The sequence below is a fragment of the Grampus griseus genome (genome assembly GCF_964374135.1).
Source record: "Grampus griseus genome assembly, chromosome: 2".
Classification (NCBI taxonomy): Eukaryota; Metazoa; Chordata; class Mammalia; order Artiodactyla; family Delphinidae; genus Grampus; species Grampus griseus.
Window position 1 is genome coordinate 127,184,391 of NC_139018.1, and position 22,414 is coordinate 127,206,804.

General features: G+C 36.7%; 1 protein-coding gene across 1 annotated transcript in view; it reads right to left on the minus strand.

The window, feature by feature from the left end:
* LRRC28 (leucine rich repeat containing 28) overlaps positions 1 to 22,414 on the minus strand; it is a 188,181-nt gene that overhangs the window by 160,032 nt on the left and 5,735 nt on the right. The window contains exon 3 of the mRNA XM_082648402.1: positions 8,763 to 8,803. Coding sequence (XP_082504528.1) covers positions 8,763 to 8,803 — 41 coding nt within the window. The remainder of the gene's footprint in view (positions 1 to 8,762; positions 8,804 to 22,414) is intronic.

The following is a 22,414-nucleotide window of genomic DNA, read 5'->3' on the forward strand; positions in this document are numbered from 1 at the left end:
AATTCAGATCAAAAGTGGCAGAATAAAGACCTCCAAAAATTCTCTTTATTTGTAAAATCAACAATAATACTGGCAATAATTATCAGAAGCTACATGTACAGAACTCTGGAAATTAACCAAAGACTTGCAGTAATACAGGGAGGGTTTATGTAAGAAAAATGGCAAAAATCTCAGTAAGAAGACTAAGCTGTGAATTTTGGGGTATTTTTACTTGCCCCAGTCCTATACCCTACTCTCCACCTCTGCAGAAGCCTGGAAAATCACTTTGCTTTTCACTTCAATTGCAGTAGCCTGGCTAGTACCTAAAGGGGCAGAACCAAGTTGGAGTTCGTTTCCAGAGAACTGTCATTTGACTGTCTCATGGATCTCTGAAAGACCCCACTTGCAAGGCTGTTTTTAACTTGATCTGACTAGAAGCTTGCCCGGTACAAAAACCCTTTCTCCAATTGAGATAAATTACAGGCAATTGTTTAACTTCGCTGGTGCCTGAGGCACTAGATAACAGCTGGAGCAAACAATAGACAACCAAAAACCTTAAATGAAAACGTTGGGGAGTTCCTTCCAGAGAACTTTGAAAAACTCTGACATATTTCTAGAAATCTAGGTCACATGCATGCCCGGAGCTGCACATATGCTCAGGAAAGACCCGAGAAGACCCTAAGCTCTCACCTCTGCTGGACTTGAAGTTCTACATAAGAAGTGAAGTCTAAGGCAAAGTTGTCAAGTGCCTAGATGAGAGGGGAAAGCATGCCACAATACATATACAGAGACCCTCAGCAAGGACTGGGAGACTTAGCAGATTCAGGTAGGTAAGGAAATCTCTGCTTGATCATTAGCTGACCACTAAGGTAACTGAGCACAAGAACAACACAAAGATGTCTTGTCTCATCACTTCTATTCAACATTCTATGTTCTAGCCAGGGCAACTAAGCAAGAAAAAGAAATAAAAGGCATACAGATCAGAAAAGAAGAAATACAACTCTTTACTGGTAGATGACTTGATCTTATATATAGAAAACCCCAAGGAATTCAACAACAAAAAAGAGCTAATGAATGAAGTTGGCAAGGTTGGAGGATATAATATCAATATACAAAAATCAACTGTATTTTTATATACTAGGTACTGAACAATTCTAAAGTGAAATTAAGAATATAGTTTTTGGGCTTCCCTGGTGGCGCAGTGGTTGAGAGTCCACCTGCCAATGCAGGGGACACAGGTTCGTGCCCCAGTCTGGGAAGATCCCACATGCCGTGGAGCGGCTGGGCCCGTGAGCCATGGCCGCTGAGTCTGCGTGTCTGGAGTCTGTGCTCTGCAACGGGAGAGGCCACAACAGTGAGAGGCCCGTGGGGGAAAAAAAAAAAAAGAAGAATATAGTTCTATGTACAATAGCATCAAAAAGAAAAAATCTAAGAGAAGAAATTCAGCATTTTTATGCTGAAAAGTGTTCAATGTTCAAATTTTAAAACTGTTGAAGGAAACTGAAGACCTAAATAAATAGAAAGATATCCCACATTCAAAAATTAGAAGACATAATACTGTTAAGATGGCAATAATCCACAAACTGATCTAAAGATTCAGTGTAGTCGTTATCAACAATCACATTTGGCGTTTTTTTTTTTTTTTTTGCATGAATTGACAAGTGGATCTTAAAATTCACATGGAAATGCAAGGGATTTAGAATAGCTAAAACAATTTTGAAAAATAAGGATAATGTTGGAGGATCCATACTTCTCAATTTCAAAACTCACTACAAAGCTAGAGTAATCAAGTCTGCATGGTACTGGCAAAAAGATAAAACATACAGATCAATGGAACAGAAGTGAAAATCCAGAAACATGCCCATGTGTCTATGGTCAACTGATTTTTAACAAACATGCCAAGACAATTCAATGGGGAAAAGAGTAGCCTTCTCAATAAATGGTGGTGAGATAACTGGTTATCCCATGCAAAAACAGAACATAGACTTCTACATCATATCATATGCAAAAATTAATTCAAAATGGATCAAAGACCTAAATGTAAGAGCTAAAATTATACAACTCAAATAAGAAAAGAGGAATAAATCTTCATGACATTGGATTAGAAAGTTTCTCAGACATGACAACAAAACACAAGCAACCAAATAAAAATTTATCAAGAAAGTGAAAGATAAACCACAGAATGGGAGAAAATATTTGCAAATCATATATATCAGGGGTCCCCAACCCCCAGGTCGCAGACTGGTACTTGTCCGTGCCCTATTAGGAACCAGGCCGCACAGCAGGAGGTAAGCGACAGGCGAGAAAGAGAAGCTTCATCTGCCACTCCCCACTGCTCCCCATCGCTTGCATTACCACCTGAACCACCTGCCCCCACCCCGTCCGTGGAAAAATTGTCTTCCCCAAAACCAGTCCTTGGTGCCAAAAAGGTTGGGGACTGCTGATATATGTGATAAGGGTCTGGTATTCCAAATACATAAAACACTCTTAGATAATAATTTTTAAATGGACAGCAGATTTGAATAGATTTCCCCAAGGAAAATATACAAATGCCCAATAAGCACAGGAAAAGACATCATTAGTCATTAGAAAAATACAAATGAAAACTACAAGATACCAGTTCACACCTATTAGGGAGTTACAAGGAATTGGGGGAGGGGAATGACTATTGATGGGTTTCTTTTGGGGTGATGAAAATGTTCTGGATTAGACAGTGATAATGGTTGCTCAACCTTGTTTATATACCAAAACCACTGAACCATACACTTTAAAAGTGTATGATTAAAATTTTATGGTACGTAAATTATATCTCAATTTAAAAAATGAAACATGCAATTTCCATGTGACTCAGCAATTACATTCTTAAGCATTTATTGCAGAGAAATGAAAACTTATTCACACACAAAAAAACACGTACATGAATGTTCATAGCAGCTAAAATTTCATAATAGCTAAAAACTGGAAACAACCAATATGTCCTTCAATAAGTGAGTGGATGAACAAACTCCATTACATCCACACTGTGAAATATAACCCAACAACATAAAGGAACTATTGGTACATGCAACAACTTAAATAGATCTCAAGGAAATTATGTTCAATGAAAAAAAAAGCCAGTCCTGAAAGGTTATATACTATATGATTTATATAACATAACAAATTAAAATGACAAAATCATAGAGATGGAGAACAGAGTAGTAGTTGCCAGGGTTTGGGGGACAGGGAGAATGTGATTATAAAAGGGTAGAAAATGATGAAAACTGAATAATATCAGTGGATTGTAGCAATGTCAGTTTCCTGGTGGTGATCTTATACTGTAGTTATACAAGACATGAACACCGGCAGAACCTCAAAGAGTACCCAAGGATGTTTACATATTATTTCTTAAGATTACGTGTGACTACCATTATCTCAAAGTAAAAAGTTTAATTTTTAAAAAAGGAGAAATAAAGACATTTTTCAGGCAAACCAAATCTGAGAGAATATAGGAATTAATATTAAAGACTTTTTTTTCTCATTTTAAAATTTCTTTAATTGACAACTTAAATTCAAAATTATAATAGTGTATTTTGCCAGTTATCAATTTTGTCTCTCAGCTCCAAATCTACCTGCTATGCCATATTGGAGCTGGACCCTGTCAAAATTTCTCCTTTGCCAACTGATCTAATGTTAGGCCTAATGTTATCAAAAGAGGGTACTGGAGTGACTCTGCAAGATGAGAGTAGCAGGAAGGCATTTCCTTTCTGGGTCCAGTCCCCTTTCAATTTTTTATCCAGCACACAGCCAAGGCCCAGTAGTCCTCTTGGACAACCTTAAACTACATTCTCAAAGTGACCATGAAGTCACTTTTGTGGCATCTCAGGCTATTATCCTCAGGCCACACTCTCCCCATCCAACAATGCATTTCTATAAAGAACTTCAGTTGGCCTCAAGCAACTGTCTTCCCACCCTGTGGCTACTTCTGCGTTAGCTCTGCCATGCTCTCAGGCAATTGCCTCCTTCCTACCAGTCAGACTGTTTCTAATAGATCAGCTCTACATTACCAACACCGTCCTGAAACAGTGAGCTGATATTACAGATCTGCTCTGGCCTAACCAGATGGCAAGGTTCTTCACCACCAGAGCACTGTATGTTTTGTGGCAGCCACATCTTATTTGAAGAAGTCTAATCTCAGCCTAGGTTTGGGGCTCTCCTAAGTCTTTAGTTCCTTCATTGTCTACTTTCTCTTGGTCCAGATCTACTTTTTTGTACTTACTAATTAATTATGAATACCATGGAGTCCTCTTTTACCTCTTTTAGTAGTTAATAACATTTTACTAGTTAACAATTCTTTATATTACTTCTCCCTGCTTAAACAGGGGTATGGTTTCTATCTCCTAACTGGACCCTGACTGATATATACATGGTTTATACATACATAGATCTATCTCTCTCACAACACTCACACACATGTAAAACACAGGACAGTAGCACAAAGGATAGGAGCGATGAACTGAAAGTATTGATCTAAGGTTCTTATATTAAATGTGAAGTAGTATATTATGTGAAGGTAGATTATAATAGGTTAAAGAAACATAATATAAACCTTTCAACATTGAAATGAAGTAGAGTTAATAAATCAATAATAGTAAAATTTAATCCTAAATAACACAAAAATAATTTAAAAGAAGAAAAGTAAAGAGGGAAAAAATAACAAAGAACAACTGGGACAAACAGAAGACAAACTGTTAAGTTGGTGAACTTAAATTCAATCATATCAGTAATCATATTAAACATAAACAGTCTAAACACTCCAGTTAAATGAGCCAGATTGTTAGACTGGTCAAAATCAAAGAACCAACTAATGTTGACCTCAAGAAACCCACTTGAGTTATAGAGGCAGAAACAGATTAAAATAAAAGAATGCAAGCTCTAATTCCAGTACAGCAGAATAAACTCCTACTGGACCAATCCTCTGGCAACTAAAACACTGAACAACACACACAGACAAAATGAACCTAAGGCACTGCAAGAGTAAACAAATAAGCCAATTCTGAAGGAGAGTCAAAACTTATAAGAAAGAACGGCACTGGGTGATTCTGGGTTTCATTTAAAAAAAAAAAAGCATTTAGTCTAAGGAAGGATACAGTTATCACAAAAAATGGCTAAAATTCCAACAGAAAACTGCAGTGTTGCTAGCCTAAAGGAGGACAGAGTTCAGGGCAACCATGGCCCCTGACAAATAAAGGGAGAATACCAGAAAAAAAAATAAAAGCCAGGGAGGGGAAACCCCAAATCCTATGTATAAACTTTGCCTAAATCAGTGGCTGACTGCAAAACCATTTACATGTGGAAGAAACTACAACTAAAGATAAAAGAACCAGACTGAGATTTCAGCTGCCTTCCAAGAGGCTGTTTACTGCTTGAGTCAAACCAGGTAAATTAATCACTGAAATATTGGGCTGGCCGGAAAGTTCGTTCAGGTTTTTCCATAAGATGTTATGGAAAAACCCAAACTTACTTTCCGGCCAGCCCAATAAAAACATCAACACTCTTTGATGAAATATAACAGATTCCAGTCTCCAAAACGTATGTCCTCATTTGTCAGAATATAATCTAAAATTACTCAATATATGAAAACCCAGAAAAATGTCAACAACAACAATGGATAGCAATCTCAAGAAAAGACAGCAACCTCAGGAGACAAATACTTTTAAAGGGCTCAAAGAGGGCTTCCCTGGTGGCGCAGTGGTTGCGAGTCCGCCTGCTGATGCAGGGGACACAGGTTCGTGCCCCAGTCCGGGAGGATCCCACATGCCGCGGAGCGGCTGGGCCCGTGAGCCATGGGCACTGAGCCTGCGCGTCCGGGGCCTGTGCTCCGCAATGGGAGAGGCCACAACAGTGAGAGGCCTGCGTACTGCAAAAAAAAAAAAAAAAAAAAGGGGGGGCTCAAAGAAATAAAAACCGTCAAGTTAGAATTCAACAGCCATTGTATAGATAATTCAGTGTGGAGTCTTATGGTGCAATCTTCTTCATCTTCATGATTGTTTCACCTTTTTGCCTGAAACCCCCAAGAATTTTTCCTTTAGCTTTAAAGTCTGAAAAAACCTTTGAAAAAATTTCACGCCCATTACTAACAAAAAAATCTTGAGAAAATAGGAATTAATAGTGTGGTAAGTAGCCCCTAGGATGGTCCCCAATGATCTCTGCTACCTGGCATTCAGGACCTTGTGTAATAGCCTCCCCTTGAGTGTTCATTAGATCTAGTGGCTCCCTTCTAAAGGACAGATATAGTAACAGTGACAGGATGCCACTTCCAAGATTAGGTCAGAAAGAGACTATGGCTCTTGTCTTGTATACCCTTTCTTGCTCTTCTGCTTGCTCACTCTGATGGAAATCAGCTGCCATGTTGTGAGCAACATAACAGAGGCTAAGTGGCAAGGAACTAAAGGAGTTCTCTGCCCAACAGCCAGCTAGGAACTGAGGCCCTCAGTCCAACGAACTGCAAGAAATTGGTTGAATCCTGCCAACAACCACATGAGTGAACACAGAAGAGGATCTTTCTTCAGTTGAGCTTTCAGGTAAGTCAGCAGCCCTGGGCAACAATCTTGATTAGAGACTTGAAAGAGACATTGAAGCAAAGGCACCCAGCTAAGTCAAGCCCAGATTCTGGACCTTCAGAAAATATCAGAGAATAAGTGTTTATTCTTTTAAGCACACCTACATTTTAAGCAAGTACATTTTGGGTAATCTGTTAAGCAGCAATAGATTACTAACACAGATAGATATTTACTGAACACAAAAGAATTGTGTTAACTGTAAAGCCAGCATCTTTCTTAGTGGGGAAAACCTGGAGGTATTCCCACTAAGGTCAGAAAGATGACAAGGATGTCCACTACCTCAAGTACAATTTCACACTGCCCTGGAGAGGGACTAGCCAATGCAATCAGAATAGAGAAGATAATTAAAGATTTGGAAAAGAAGAAATAACACTGTCTGTATTTTCAGACATGAGAGTATACCTGGAAAACTCTGGAGAATCAATGATAAAACTAACTCAAACAATAAAAGATTTCAGGAAGGAGCAAGATATAAAGTTAACATGCAAAAACCCATAGTGCTCCTATATACAAAAAATAGCCAGTTAGAAGATATAACAGATAAGAAAAATCATTTACACAGCAAAAAAAATAAATATTTAGGAACAAACTATTAGAAATGTTCAAAATCTATATGAAGAAAAATATAAAGCACCTATTAAGGACAGAAAAGTAGACCTAAAAAAATGTTAAGTCATCCTTGTTCTTGGAAATACACACTGAAGTATTTAAGGGTAAAGAACCACAATGTATGTAACTTTTTCTCAAAAGCTTCAGAAAAAAAATAAATACACATATAATATGTATAAAGAGAATGAAAGCAAAAACTTGATAAAGCAAATGGGGTAGAACATCACCAAAGATGTTTAAACTGAACCTAATCCAGAGGAAACAATCAGACAAATCCAGATATCTACTTCAAAAAGATATTTTTTGGGGAAAATTGGGATAATTTAAATACGAACTATATATTAGATGATATTATTGAAATAATATTACTTTTCTTAGGCCTAAAAACAATACAATTACGTGCAAAAACGTCTTTATTCTTAGGAGATATATACTAATGTATTTAGGGGTAAAGTATCATAATGTGTGTGAGAGAGGGAGAGAAGGAAGGCGGAGGGAGAGAGCGAGAGTAAAGAGAGGGTAGGAAAGGCAAAGAGAGAAAGGAAATGTGGCAAAATGTTAAGTGGTTAAATTTAGGTGAAGACTGAACAGTTGATCCTTGAACAACATGGGTCTGAACTACACAAGTCCATTTATACTCTGATTTTTTTTTTCAACAAGTACCTACTACAGTTCTACACCATCTGAGGTTGGGTGAGTCCACAGATGTGGAACTGTGCATATGGAGAGCCGACTATAAAGTTATACTTGGATTTTCAACTATGAGGGAGTGGCACCTCTAACCCCCATGTTGTTCAAGAATCAATTGTATGGATGCTCATTGTACTATGCTTTCAACTTTTTTGTTGGTTTGAAATTTTTTTAAATAAAAGGATGGATAAAAAAGAAAACGACAGAGACTCCCGGCTTATAGAGGAAGGTGTAAAGTTAGCTTTCCCTACTTTACCTCCTGAAAATCATACCAAATAATAAAAGGAACAAGGAAAGGTGATGCAAATTCCTCCTTCAACAGAATTAGACGGGTAGAAAGAAAGGGAAATACAAGATATTGAAATTTCTTATCTTCTTTAGTGAACAGATACTTGAAGTTGATGTACTAAAAAACAAAGGTGTAAACATTATTTAGTATTATGGAGGTAAATCATCAACAGAACTAAAACAAATGTAGGATGTAAGGAAGGGGTCTTTTACTCTATATTTTAAATCTTTTATACCATCAGACTGTTTATATCAGTATCACATGTAGTAGTAGTAACAATAATAATAATAAATATTCCCAATTACATGGAGTATCCAGAAGGATTCTGTGACAAAGATGCTGCCCCCAGAAAAAAATGTATCTTTCATCACCTTCACTACCCTGAAGTAAGATATTTAAAACACAAATTTAAATGGTAAAATACTTTAAAATACTATTGGGTTTAGCAGAACCACAGGTCTACCTACATGAGCACCATGATCATAATACCAAAAAATAATAAATTAATACATTAAAATTGTATTTCCCATTATTTCAAATAACTTAAAATTATGTTCATTCTTGTCTTTTAAAAAAATTTGAATAAGCAGACTCACAGTTCCACAAGGTTTGGAAGCTTCTGAGCAAGGTTTTCTGGCTGAAAATTAAAAACTCAGAATTAAATTTTATTTTTGAAAAATGTATAAACATTTCTAAATAGCTTAAACACAAAGTACTATCTTTTGAAGGGCGGTGAATTTTCAGAAAAGGTGAAAATAATAAATCAGCAGGTCTGGGTTTATACTTACATAGACCATACTACAATTTAAATTTATACATTTGAACAGAAACCAGATCTCATACTCCACAATCATGGAAGAAATGAAAATGTTTTTAACAGACAAAGACAGAGGGAATAACACTATGTGACGTCGGAGCCAGAGATTGGAGTGATGCAGCTGCAAAGTCAAGGAACACCGCTGGCAACCTCCAGAAGCTCAGAGAAAGGAACAGATTCTTCCTCAGAGCCACGAGAAGAAACCAACCCAGCCAACACCTTGATTTTGAACTTCTGCCCTCCAGAACTGTGAGACAATCAATTTCTGTTATTTTAAGTCACATAGCCTGTGTAATTTGTTATAGCAGCCATAAGAAAATAACACCTACCCCCCGCCAAACCAAAATCCCAAATTGCACCTCAGGAGGAAGAAACTAAAATCCCAGGGGGCTGACATCAAAACCTAACCAAACTCAGGATAAAAAGAGTAAGCTGGAGCTCAGGTGGTCTAAGGGAGTGTCACATCTGGCCCAAGTTCTAAGTTCGGAGTAGGAGTGTGATATGGCAGGGATAGGAAACTGGCCATTGGAAGGGAGATGGGTCTAGGTCTCTTACACAGAGTCATAGCTCTGGAAGGACTGGCTATTCCATGAAAAGAATCCTAGAAAAATTCCAGTCGTAGACTGAAAGCAGACTTCTCTCTGCTGGAGGCCCTGGGTAGAAGGAAAAGCCTCCTGTAAGTAACTGAAAGTCAGCCTGCATCTCTCACACATGCACATGCACACAGATACACATAAACACAAAGACAGGAGTTGTTAAAGCTAAAGGAGCACACTGAGTTAGGAGTAATTTTTTTTTATTCTACATTAAAACATACTGTAGAGTTAAACTAAATATCAGTAACAAAGAATCAGGAATGACTTTTTAAAAGAAATTATGTCTAACCTGAGGCTTGAAAGACAAATATAAATTATCAGAGGTTGCCATGGAGCGGGGAGGAGAAAGTTCTGGTTAGCTTTGTAGGCACATGAAGCAACATATGAAAAGACAAAAAGAGAGGTATGTTTGGGAAATCAAAAATATAATTTTTTCTGCTGTAACTCCCCAACAGTACTCATGACAAAAATCTTATATTTTCAAACACTTGTTATAAAAACAATTGTGTCAACAGAAAAACAAAAGTTTGGGGGACTATAAAGTTTTAGATTTGTAACAAATAATTTTTCTGAGAGAAATTTATAAACAGTGATTATCATTAGGAAAAGGACCAGTGTTGCTATTCTCCATCTACTTTTTTATCATCTGAATCTTTAACAATGAGCATGTATGTCTTTTAAATTAAAAAAAATTAAATTTTAAAATGTAGTATTTAAATTGCTACATAATTGAGTAACCAATCATATGATATGCAATTTAGGTTCTAAACACTCAATAAGAGAAATGCCATTAGTTTGGTATTTCTGGGCCATCAGGTATGAAGGTATATGATTTTGCAGAGAATACCAAGGAACAGATCACTAAAGGCTTATATTTTATATTGAGGAAAAACTATTTTTAAAAATCTTGAACACAATGGAAATCCACTAGTTTATTTCAATCAAGGAAATAAAACTATTAATTTCATATAGGTATATTGATGTATTTAAATACTTAGCAACAGTATCCCAAGCTACTTACACATATAATATCCTCGCCCTTTTACAATAAAATAGCACTGAATATGAATACTGTTTATGAAGTCAGTGAAACATTTATTGAGTTCCCACTTTTGATAAAACCACATTTTGTTTTCAAATGCTGAATGCTGTGATTCCCTTTCCCCCATGTTTTGACATCAATTATCTGCAATGAGGTCCTTCATGAATGGTCTTTCCTTGAATGTTGCTCTTGGATCTGTCCAAGTCCCCAAAATGTTTCTTCTAGTACTGGTATCTCGCCTAGTAAGAGGAATATACACTTCCACTTATGGGCATACTTACAAAGCATCCCAGGCAAACTAAAGCACTCTGTGGGTGGTGGAGGGGAGATAAGAGGCTTAATAGTTGTTCCTCTAAAAAGGAAAGGCTTGTCCAGAAAAGAAGTGGTATTAGACCCTTATCTAGTTTGATCTGCTACAATATCAGTATCATATCTGGCTAACTAAAGGACCCATGGTCATTCTTTCCAGATGCCTACTTGTCTCCATCAGACAGAATCGCAATTTTTCCATGACAAACTAGTTACCTCTTTGAGCTACTTAGCTACACACACAATTAAGCACTGAATAATGTTCCTGCTACCATTAGTGCATCACTATGTCTTTATTAGTAAGTATCCTGAGTTTTAATTTAAAAATAAGCACACCAACCTTGAGAAAACTGCAGTTCATCAGAATACTGGGTTTTAAAAAACCCCAAAAGCCTGGTAAATAATCAGCCTGCTGCAAAGGCTGTGGCTGACACCTACTGGTGTTCTATAATACATTCTCTGCTATATAGTGGCACATTTTAGCAATGTAACTGAATAATATAAGAGAAATATTATACATTTTAATTTTTCTATTTCCATAGTTTATGAAAAGTGGGTAAGAGACTGGACAACTATATGTTAACATCAACATTTTTGTTACTCTGCGGGTAACTAAGCTCTAATGCTGGATTACAGATGCCACACAAACTAGTTTATCTTGATTTATAGGATTTAGTCTATTAAGTTTGAAAATGTTTTTAAATTTTAAAATCCTGATAGACAAAAGTAATAACCTTAGGGCTTCCCTGGTGGCGCAGTGGTTGAGAGTCCGCCTGCCGATGCAGGGGACACGGGTTCGCGCCCCGGTCCGGGAAGATCCCACATGCCGCGGAGTGGCTGGGCCCGTGAGCCATGGCCGCTGAGCCTGCATGTCCGGAGCCTGTGCTCCGTGACGGGAGAGGCCACAACAGTGAGAGGCCTGCGTACCGCAAAAAAAAAAAAAAAAAAAAAAAAAAGTAATAACCTTAAAGTGCCTTGCAAAACTGTTACTACTAATATTTCCTTCTTTTTCACAATTTTGACATACAGAAGTTTTAATAAACAATCTGTACCCAAATTCCTTGAGTATGAATACTTCCTACTAAACTACTTAAAAATTGTTTTATAAATTAAGACAAAATTCTCTTCATTAAATCTCATACTATCACTTAACTGAACAATTTTTTCTTTACAAATAATGTAAAGGTAAACTTCAGCAAGCACAGTTAGTATAAAATTTACCTCAAATTTTGAATCAATTATGCTTTACCATGTCCTTTTACGGAGAACTTTCAACCCCCTTAAATGGGAATGTTTTAAAATTGCGTATCTTGGAACAAATATTTCAAATATGTTGCAAACACATGTTCAATCCTGTCCTCCTGTAGTGACTGTGCACTACTTACTTTCTTTTCTTCTCCTTCTGGGCAGCTGGTAGGATTACACTTCTCTCTTCAAGCTCGACGTGGCTAAGTGACTTGCTTCGGTCAATGGAATTATGTCAAAGTAGAGGCCTTAGAGAGCTTGAGCACGAAAGGTCCACAGTGACCTTTATCAGCTTTCATCCCTGAGTAAAGATACCATGAACCAAAGTCCCCGAGAGATCTGAGAGAGTAGTGCAGCATGAATGAGAAATCATCATGCTGTTACAAACCACTAGGATTCAGGGTTCTGCAAAACCTGCCATCCAGCCTCTAACAACACATTTTAAAGAAGTCATGAATTAAGTGCATAGTTTTTACAGCAGTTATAAAAAGTAGAATAAAGTCAGACTTCTACCTCACACCATATACAAAAGTTAACTAAAAATTAACTAAAAACGGATCAATGACTTATATCTAAGAGCTAAAACCATAAAACTCATAGAAGAAAACATGGGTAAATCTTCACGATCATGGATTTGGCAATGGATTCATAGATATGAATCCCAAAGCAGGAGCAACAATAGAAAAAATGGATAAACTGGACTTCATCAAAATTTAAAATTTTTGTGCATAAAAGGACATTTCAAGAAAGTGAAAAGGCAATATATAGAAGAAAATATCTGCAAATCATATAACCAATGGGGTCTAGCATTCAGAATATATAAAGAACACTTACAACTCAACCACAAAAAAACAAACAACCCAATTGGAAACAGGCAAAGGATTTGAAAAGACATTCTTTAAAGAAGATATGCAAATGGTCAAAAAGCACACGAAAAGACACCCAAATTCATTAGCATTAGGGAAATGCAAATCAAAGCCACAATGAGGTACCACTTCAAAACCACCAGGATAGCCATAATTTGTTAAAAATGTAAAATAACAACTATTGACAAGGATGTGGAGAAACTGGAACCCTTGTACATTGCTGGCAGTAATGTAAAATGGTTCAGCCACCGTAGAAAACAGTTTGGCTGTTCCTCAAAAAGTTAAACATAGAATTGCCATAAGACTCCATAATTCTACTCCTAAATATATACCCAAAATAATTAAAAACAGGTACTTAAACATGTACATGTACACCCATGCTCATAGCAGCACTGTTCATAATAACCATAAGGTGGGAACAGCCCAAATGTCCATCAATGGATTAACAGATAAACAAATTATAGTATACTCATACAGTGGAATCTAATTAAGTCATAAGAAGGAATGAAGGAATGATACATGCTACCACTTGGATGAACCTTGAGAACATTTTGCTAAGTGAAAAGAAGCCCTACACAAAAGGTGACATACTGAATGATCCCATTTATACGAAATATCCAAAATAGATAAATCCAGGGAGATAGAACACAGATTGCTGGTTGCAGAGCTGGGGTGTGGAGGAGAGTGGGGAGAAACTGCTTAATGGATAAGGGGTTTTCCTTTGGAGTCATGGATATGTTTGGAGCTAGAAAGAGGTGGTGGTTGTGCAACACTGTGAATATACTAAATGTTACTTAATTTTTCACTTTAAAATGGTTAATTTTACATTATGTCAATTTCACCTCAATAAATTATTTTTAATTTTAATAAAGTTAATAAAGTTTTGGTACTGAAGGCAAAAAGTACTTCATTCAAAAACCACCACAACATACTCAACAAGCTTTCTAGTTGGATTAATAATTTGGTGTCACTGCTTCTGGGCAAGCATACAGCAAGGGTTAAATACCATGTGGCTATATGAAAACAACTAAGGTAAACCTCTTTTACTACCAGGAATATTATTTCATTCCTCCTCCAGTATTTCTCCCTCTTTTATATATGCTATAGAGGAGGATCTCTCAGCAGGAAAGTCAGAAGCTCCGGCAGGCTAATGGGAACAGAGAGAAATTAGCAGCACCACCTTTCCTTGTCCACAATAGCAGAAAGGCCCTCCACAGTCCTACTCACCATTTGCTCCCCAATGTCCCTTACCATTTACCCTCTTGTCTCTTGGCTCACTTCCCATTAACTACTCATTTTCCTCTTTTAAAATTTCTCTCCAAATAAACATTAAGCAGACCAAAAAAGCATGAGCCTGTCTTAAACACTTGTCATATTTCCTTGGTGTTTCCGGGAGATAGAAAAACACATCAGATTCTCAATATCTGCATCTACCATCATCAAAATCTCTGATGGTTAAATTCCTTTCTTCTGAAACGAGTGACACAAAGGAATGTTATTAAGTATCGTTTTCATTTGAATTATCCTAGAAAGCCTGACACACATTTTGGGAGGAGAGGGATGAGGGGAGGTGCCAGGGAGAGGGAGAAGAGGCAATAAGAAACGTGCTTAAGAGCATTAACAGCTCACTAACCCCTCCTAACAAGGGCTGTGCAATCACTGTTAGGTCAAGGACCACTAGAAGTTACCACTGACATCCTGTTTCCCAGCAAAAATGTAATGACTACACTGGGCAAATAATGAGTAATCTAGTCATAAGCAATACAAAAAGATAATCCCAAACATATGTCAGTGTTTTATGGGAAAGTGCAAATTTTGATTATTTGGATATGAAAGCATAGCATCTTTAGGGTTTTTTGTTTATTTTCTTGGTTCTAAAAGAAAAACAATGAAAAACCATGGCAAATACCCAAATTTCTTGGAATGCATCCATCAAAATAATCACAGATATTTTATGTCCCAAGTTCATTAAAACAAAAATTTCATTGGAAATTCATTGAATACAAGCATTACAAATATTAAAATAAAGCCATTTCAAAAGGGAAGGAAAGGGGAGGAAATTGAGGAAAGGAAAATTTTTCAAAATGTGGACAAGTTCTTTTGTTTCTAAAGTTGTCTTTGAGGTGGCTAAAAAGAATTCTGGGGAAGTTTTTCTTTACAATTCTGTAGCATTAACACAGTGGCAGTTTGACTTTCATGATAAAAATGAGTTGCTACTACCAATTTTAAGGTATTCTTTTTTTTTTCAGTCACTCACACCACTGGTCCAACAGAATTTCTACAATGATGGAAATATTCTCTAGCTACATGACCAATATAGTGGCCACTAGCCACATGTGGCCATTAAGCACTTAAAATGTAGTTACTGTGACTATGGAATTGAATTTTCAGTATTATTTTGTTATATCAATAATTTAAACATTAGTACCACACATAACTAGTAGCTATAATGTTAGTGCAAAATTTATATCATTACACTCACTACCAATTTTTCACTTAAAATCAGCTCTTTTAGATATAAAACATAAAAGAACTACTTAAGTAACTGCATGAATGATAAAATTTTTAGATTTTTTTCTTCGAAATGATGAAATATTTGTTTGACATTTATAGAGGCTAAAATTATCACCTTAAAAAATATAAATAAATAAATGTTAAGTATCTGCAAAACACGCCACAACTAGAGAAGCCCACACACCGCAACTAGAGAAGCCTGCACACCACAACGAAAAGATCCCGTGTGCGACAATGAAGATCCCGGGTGCCACAACTAAGACCCAACATAGCCAAATAAATAAATATTTTTTTAAAATTTTCTGTGAAGTATTAATATTAAAAATATTTGTTTAAAAAGGAAAGCTATATAGATATCATAAACAAGGGTTGAAGATTAGATCATCATATGCCCCCTACTTTTTATTTTTAAAAAAACCTATTTAATATGCATTCAGTAAGTATGATTTTATAAATGGAATTTTCAAAGCAACAAAAATAGACACAAAAAAAGAATACTAAACATTTTTTCCATAAGGCCAGATCAACCATTTAAAAATATACCTACCCTTTATAATTCTATATGCGTATAACATAATTGTTTATTTTAGGAGGGAACAGTGTTCCAAGCTCAATGTATGATATTTTAAGCACATTACATACATTTTATCTATTTATCTATCTATCTAGAGAGGGAGAGGGAGACACAGAGACTGATTCGATGGGGCTAACATTTAAAAACTGGTATCTCACTCAGTGCACAGGTACCTCATTTTTAGTATAGTGAATGCTTGAAAATGAATTTAAACTTGTGGAAACATATACAAAGTAATGGCTTCTGAGTCTTCTGCTTGTACACAGAATCCCTCAAGTGGACAAGGATATGGTCTAGTGTTAGATAAAGATCTGTATCCCTGCCCCCTCCTTCTAAACCCTCCCTCTTAATTCCCCAGGCAAAAACTACAAATCACAAAGAGTGGGTTAAATCATGTTCCCCACATTTCTTTAAGAAAGTATAGAATGATGCATGTTGTAAAAGTATTTCTATCAAAACAGTTAGACTCACAGTAAAACTCAGAGGTAAACTTCAAAGAGGTAACTAGGAAAACTCACCTAACATGGAACACCTCATTGCTCCACAGTGGCTAAATGTGGTTAAATTTTAACTACATGGTGCTAGGCTAGAAACAGGTCATCAATAAATACCTGCAGAATTAAAAAAGCAATACTGACTGGACTACAAATTAGAAGACCTGCTTTTTTGCTCTAACTGGCCATAAAAATGACTTTAGACCCATCTACTAACCTCTTCTAAGCTTACTTACCTCAAAAAAGAAAAACTGCCTAAATCATCTATAAAGTTCCATATAGCTTTGAAATTCTATGATTCAACAGAATAAATTATAGGTCAGACATTCATTTTCCAAGCTATTTCAAATAGTTTGTTAAGTATTTGACAAGGAGCTACTGTCAACCAACCAGTAACAATGAGGAAAAGTTACTTAAATCTGAAAATTCAGTAGGAAAAACAGCTTTGATTTATAACAAAACCCACACTTTTCAGGCACAGGTATATTACTGAGACGGGGTACATTTGTAATGAATGTTTTGCAGGACTATAAGCATTAAAACATAAACAGAGCATCAGAATGCTTTACCATTTGACGTAAGTCGTTTCCACACATTCAATTTAAGAAACAACTAAGATGTTTTTATACAGAGCTAACTCAAGAACAGAGTATTCACAGTGATTATGGAGGCCCTACACCCTAGAAGCAATGGAAGCTGCAGGGGTCCGACAGATTAGGGAAAAACAAGAAGCCCTTGTGCTGGAATTCAAAATGAACCAATCAAACAGAAACAAAACCATTCCCTCTCCCTACTTCTTCTGGCACACTTGATTGCATGGTGCTCTTTTTTTTTTTTTTTTAACCATCTCTTTAACTTACTGTTTTTCCCTTCAGGGTGTTCTGATGTTCATTTGATCCAGATCCTACTCCTACCAATTTCAAAGTGGGTAGAGCGTGTAGCTGTGTGACTTCTCAGTCATCAACCCCTTTCACCCTCAACCCAGCCACCAGCTGCAAGGAGCATAAACGCAGGCATCACCATCATTGTAAATCAAAACGTTTAGACTCACTGATTAATAAAATTTGAGAGCTGGATAAGATCTTAGTGGCACTAAATTCCAACAATCTTATTTTGATTTTTAATTATAAAAATCATATACTGAAAAGAATATAAAACAAATTTAGTAGTAGGAACTTTCCCTTTTACAATAAACACTTAAATGTAAGGCTCTGTTTATTCCAGCTCCTACCCCCCTTCTTGTGCCCTCCCCTCTTCCACAGCTATAATCACTATTGTTTGATGTATTCTTTTTTTATGCCTTAGTTTATTTGTCTATAAAGTAGGAATAATAGTGCCTACCTCATAGGACTGTCTTGCAGATTAATTAGATTAATACATATAAATCACTTAAAACAGTGCTTGGCACTTAGTAAAGACTCAAACGAAATCTGCTACCAGATTTCAACCCACCCCATATTGATGAACACTTAGGTTTTCACAATTTTTCATCATATACAATGTTGTGATGAGTATCCTTGTCCACTTGACTATTTTTTCTGTTGGGTAAATTCCTGCAAGTGAAAATGCTGGTTCAAACATATGCACATGTAAAATTCTGCTAGATATGGTCTAACCACCCACCAAAGTAATGAGTCAATTTCTACTCCTTCCAATAGTGTATGAGAGCATCTTCTCCCCATTGTCTTCAACATAGGGCACTGATAATCTTCAACACCACGTATTAAATCTTTTCTAATTACTAGGTAAGGATGATCAATGTTTTATCACTTCTATTGAAAGTTAAACATTTTTTTGTTTTGACTATCTGTATTCTTTTATGATTTGCCTGTTTATATTTGATGGGGGGAGGTCAGGAAAATTTTCTCCTGGATCAACAGAAAAGAAATAACATCCTCATCCCCCACCTCATCCCCCCACCCCAATTCAGGATTGTGATGGACATACCTCTTCTTCCCTTGAATCTCAGAAGGATATCATTTTTAAGTTCTCTCCTGTTACATAGATTAACTGCTTAATCAGGATCCATCCACTCTTATTGCTCTTAGCCATAAGCCAAACTCCCTTCTTTCACTAAAATTTAGATGCCTCTTTCTTATCCATTCATATTTATAAATAAAATTGTCAACAGGTGAGATGAGAGCTCTATCAGTATTTGGGGAGGTCACTCTTCCACATCCCCAGGAAGGCCTGCTGCCTACTACACTCATTAAGAGAAGCTGGCAGATCCATTAACTGATTTTGCTTCCAAGTTGAGTTTTTTTCTTTTCCCCTCCAAGTCGCTTGTGGCCTTTTATTTTATAAATGAAGGAACTGAGATCCAAAGAGGTTAAGCACATAGGATCTTGGTCTATTACTTCCTAGTACTAAGTTGTGCTACCAAACAATGAAACACTCTCTTGCTGGGACTGCAGAACTCAAATGCTTCCACTGCTAATTCCTGCTTCCATGTTTCATTCCTTCTCTAACTCTTACAAAGACCCCAGCTACTTGCAGGGAGGGGGTGTGGGGATTAGGCTGCAAGGGGACAAGGTAGGCTCTACCTCAGCCCCCTCCAGCCTGCACACTCATATCCTGTCATCATCTGAAACTTCTCCATGACTGATGTTTCTCTCCACAACTACAATATCCCATCCTCCCAGATGGCTTACTCAATCATGCCCAGTATAATAAGTCTTCAACATCAATGGATCCTTTGGACCCTCTCCATTTTCCCTATTCACTTACTCCTTTCTTTCTTTGCCTCCAATCCACCTCAGACTCCATGTCCCATCATTTTAATCACTCTTGCCAAAATCCTAAACCTCCTTAGTCCCTCTATACCTGGCAAAAACCTAAGCCTGCATAAATGCGACATCCCAACTTCTTCATACCTCAGACATCTGAGAACTGCAGGAGAAAACTCCCTAAACAAGCAGATGGTTCCCCAGCATAAGTCTAGCCATCAACTGCTTGCTGAATGATTCTACTACCTTTCTCTAACCAAACTGCTATGACTCTTCGCAACAATAATTTCACACCTGCAATCTCCACAAATCTTCACTCCCTAAGCAGCTGGCCTTGCCTGGTAGTCACCAGACAAGAACTCTCTCCCCCACAATCTGAATCTTCCTTTGCACCTATCCTTCCTTTCTCTTGTTAAAGGCGGAAGAGATACTATTTCTTTTTTTTTTTTTTTCTCCCCCTGTAACTTACGAGGGTGCTGCGATGTCTTCCCAGATGTGGTCCCCATGTAAGGTCTTTTTTTTTTTTACATCTTTATTGGAGTATAATTGCTTTACAATGGTGTGTTAGTTTCTGCTTTATAACAAAGGGAATTAGTTATACATATACATATGTTCCCATATCTCTTCCCTCTTGCGTCTCCCTCCCTCCCACCCTCCCTATCCCACCCCTCCAGGCGGTCACAAAGCACGGAGCTGATCTCCCTGTTCTATGCGGCTGCTTCCCACTAGCTACCTACCTTGTGTTTGGTAGTGTATATATGCCCATGCCTCTCTCTCGCTTTGTCACAGCTTAAGTCCTTCCCTCCAATTGTGCTCTGGAGCCCATCCTTTCCTACCTTCTTAGGAATCTTGAACTTTTAATTGTTCCCTATTTTTGAATCTTCAACTCCTTTCTAATGGAGATTTCCCATCAGCATTTACACAGGCTCAACTCTTTCCTCTTAGAAAAGAGGGGTGAAGAGGAAAGAGAAAAGGAGAAAGAAGAAAAAATTCTCCTTTTTCGTCAAGACCCCTCCAGCTATGACCGCTTTTCCACATCAAAACCAAACCTGAAGACCCATCTACCTTGTTATCTATTTTTTCATCTCCTTCTCACCAATTAACCCCTCAAACTTGCATTCTACTCTCCAGAGCTTCTAACATAGTCACCATCATAGTCACCATCACTTTGTCACTAAAGTCTTTGGACAAATATTGATCCTAATCTTCTGCCACTGAATCTCAGATCGTATTTTTTTCTTCAGCTTGGGATGTCAAGAAACAAAAATTCCATGAGAGTAAGAATTTGTTCCATGATGTATCTATGTCAGTGCCTTGTAGAGTACTGGATACACAGAAAGTACTCAATAAATAAATGAATAAATGATAGTTTTCCTCCCAGGCTCCTGACAAAGTCATTCTTCAGGGTCAATGCAAATAGCACCTTCCTTAAAAAATCTTTTACAATCCTGCTACACAGAATTAGATTATGTGTCCTACCAATGTTAGACAGTAGCCAGGCACTGGGGATACAGAATTTAAGACAGACTCCCTGCCCTCAAAGACTCTCAATCTGCATCTGTTATACCTGTACTATAGACATTATGCTCTTCTACTTTATATTCATTTATTTATTCATTCAACAACTATGTGGATGCCTATCAAATACAGAACCTGTCTCTCCTATTCTCTTATTAACTTCAAACTACCACAAAGATCAGAGACTTAATAATTCTTGAACTGCATTTAAAATAATTATAGAAAAATTCTTTAAATCACTTTCTAAGATAAATGTTAGGAACCAAAATCATAATGTTTCCTAACTACTTCTTATTCACCTATTAATTATATAACTGGATTCTTATATAAATTGACTCATTATATTTTAAACAGTTTTAAGACTTTTCAGTTATACAAATAAGTGGTAATATTGTAAAATGAAATACTGCTAAAAAGTACTTTAAAATATAAAATGTTCCTACCCTTTGACCCAGCAATCCTACTTTTGAGACCTGATCCTAAATACAAGGATGTATATATATTTCTTGGCCTAGAATTTAGTGGAATGAGAATGAAGTGAAGAGAGAAATCTGCAGAGAAATATGTAGAGTATGATTCCCTTTTGTTGTTTAAAAAGGGAAAAAAATACAGAGTACATAATTACATAAACACAAGCAAAGGAGTGGAAGGACACAACCAAACTATTAACACTGGTTATTCCAAAGCACAGAATTGGAGGAATAGAAAGAGAAACTACTACTTTCCATATATTTTTTAAGTTGGTTGCTATAAGGGCACATATTTTTATATGTAAAATATGAACAGTTTATTCTTTTGTATATAAAAACGGCTTTTCCCTGTGCTTTAATTTTAATATGGGCATTTCCCAAGTTCTAAGCATCTGACATACAACACAATCATCCTACAAATATAAACCATAATGCAATACTGAGCAGCTTGAAGGGAAAAAGGAAGGACAGAAGTTGGGCATTAGTGACTCCTCACCAAGAGGCTTCATACGAAGAGGGGAGAAGGGGAATGCTGAGGAGAAGACATTTAAACACAATAAAACAATGTTAATAAGAAATAATAAAACAATGTGGAAATGGAAATGATTGGCAGGTTCCCAAGCTTTTCTAAAAAAAAAAAAAAAGGCCAATTAACTCATAATGTGTTTGAGATAGTATAATGCTTCCAATAATGTGTTTTTTTCCTTTGGACAGTATTGCAGTTTAAGTCAAATTTTACATACTAAATCTCTATTATTTCTATAGGAAATATACTTTATCAATAACACCAGCAAACATTCTAAAAGCCTGCAGTCACTAGTTTGGAACACTCAAGGGCAAGTACTGTTTCATCAGCTTTGAAAACCTGTGCAGTATGCCATTCTCAGACTACGCTGGATATAAGTAAGCTGTCCTATACTCAGTATAGTCACGGAATGGTATGGTTGCTACCATTCCCACCATCCCGATATCTGTATGGTACTTCACAGTTTAAAAAGCTCTTTGATACAAAGGAATGAAATGTTCCAGCTAAGACAAAGCATTAAAATAAAATATATACACCTACCATTATAAACA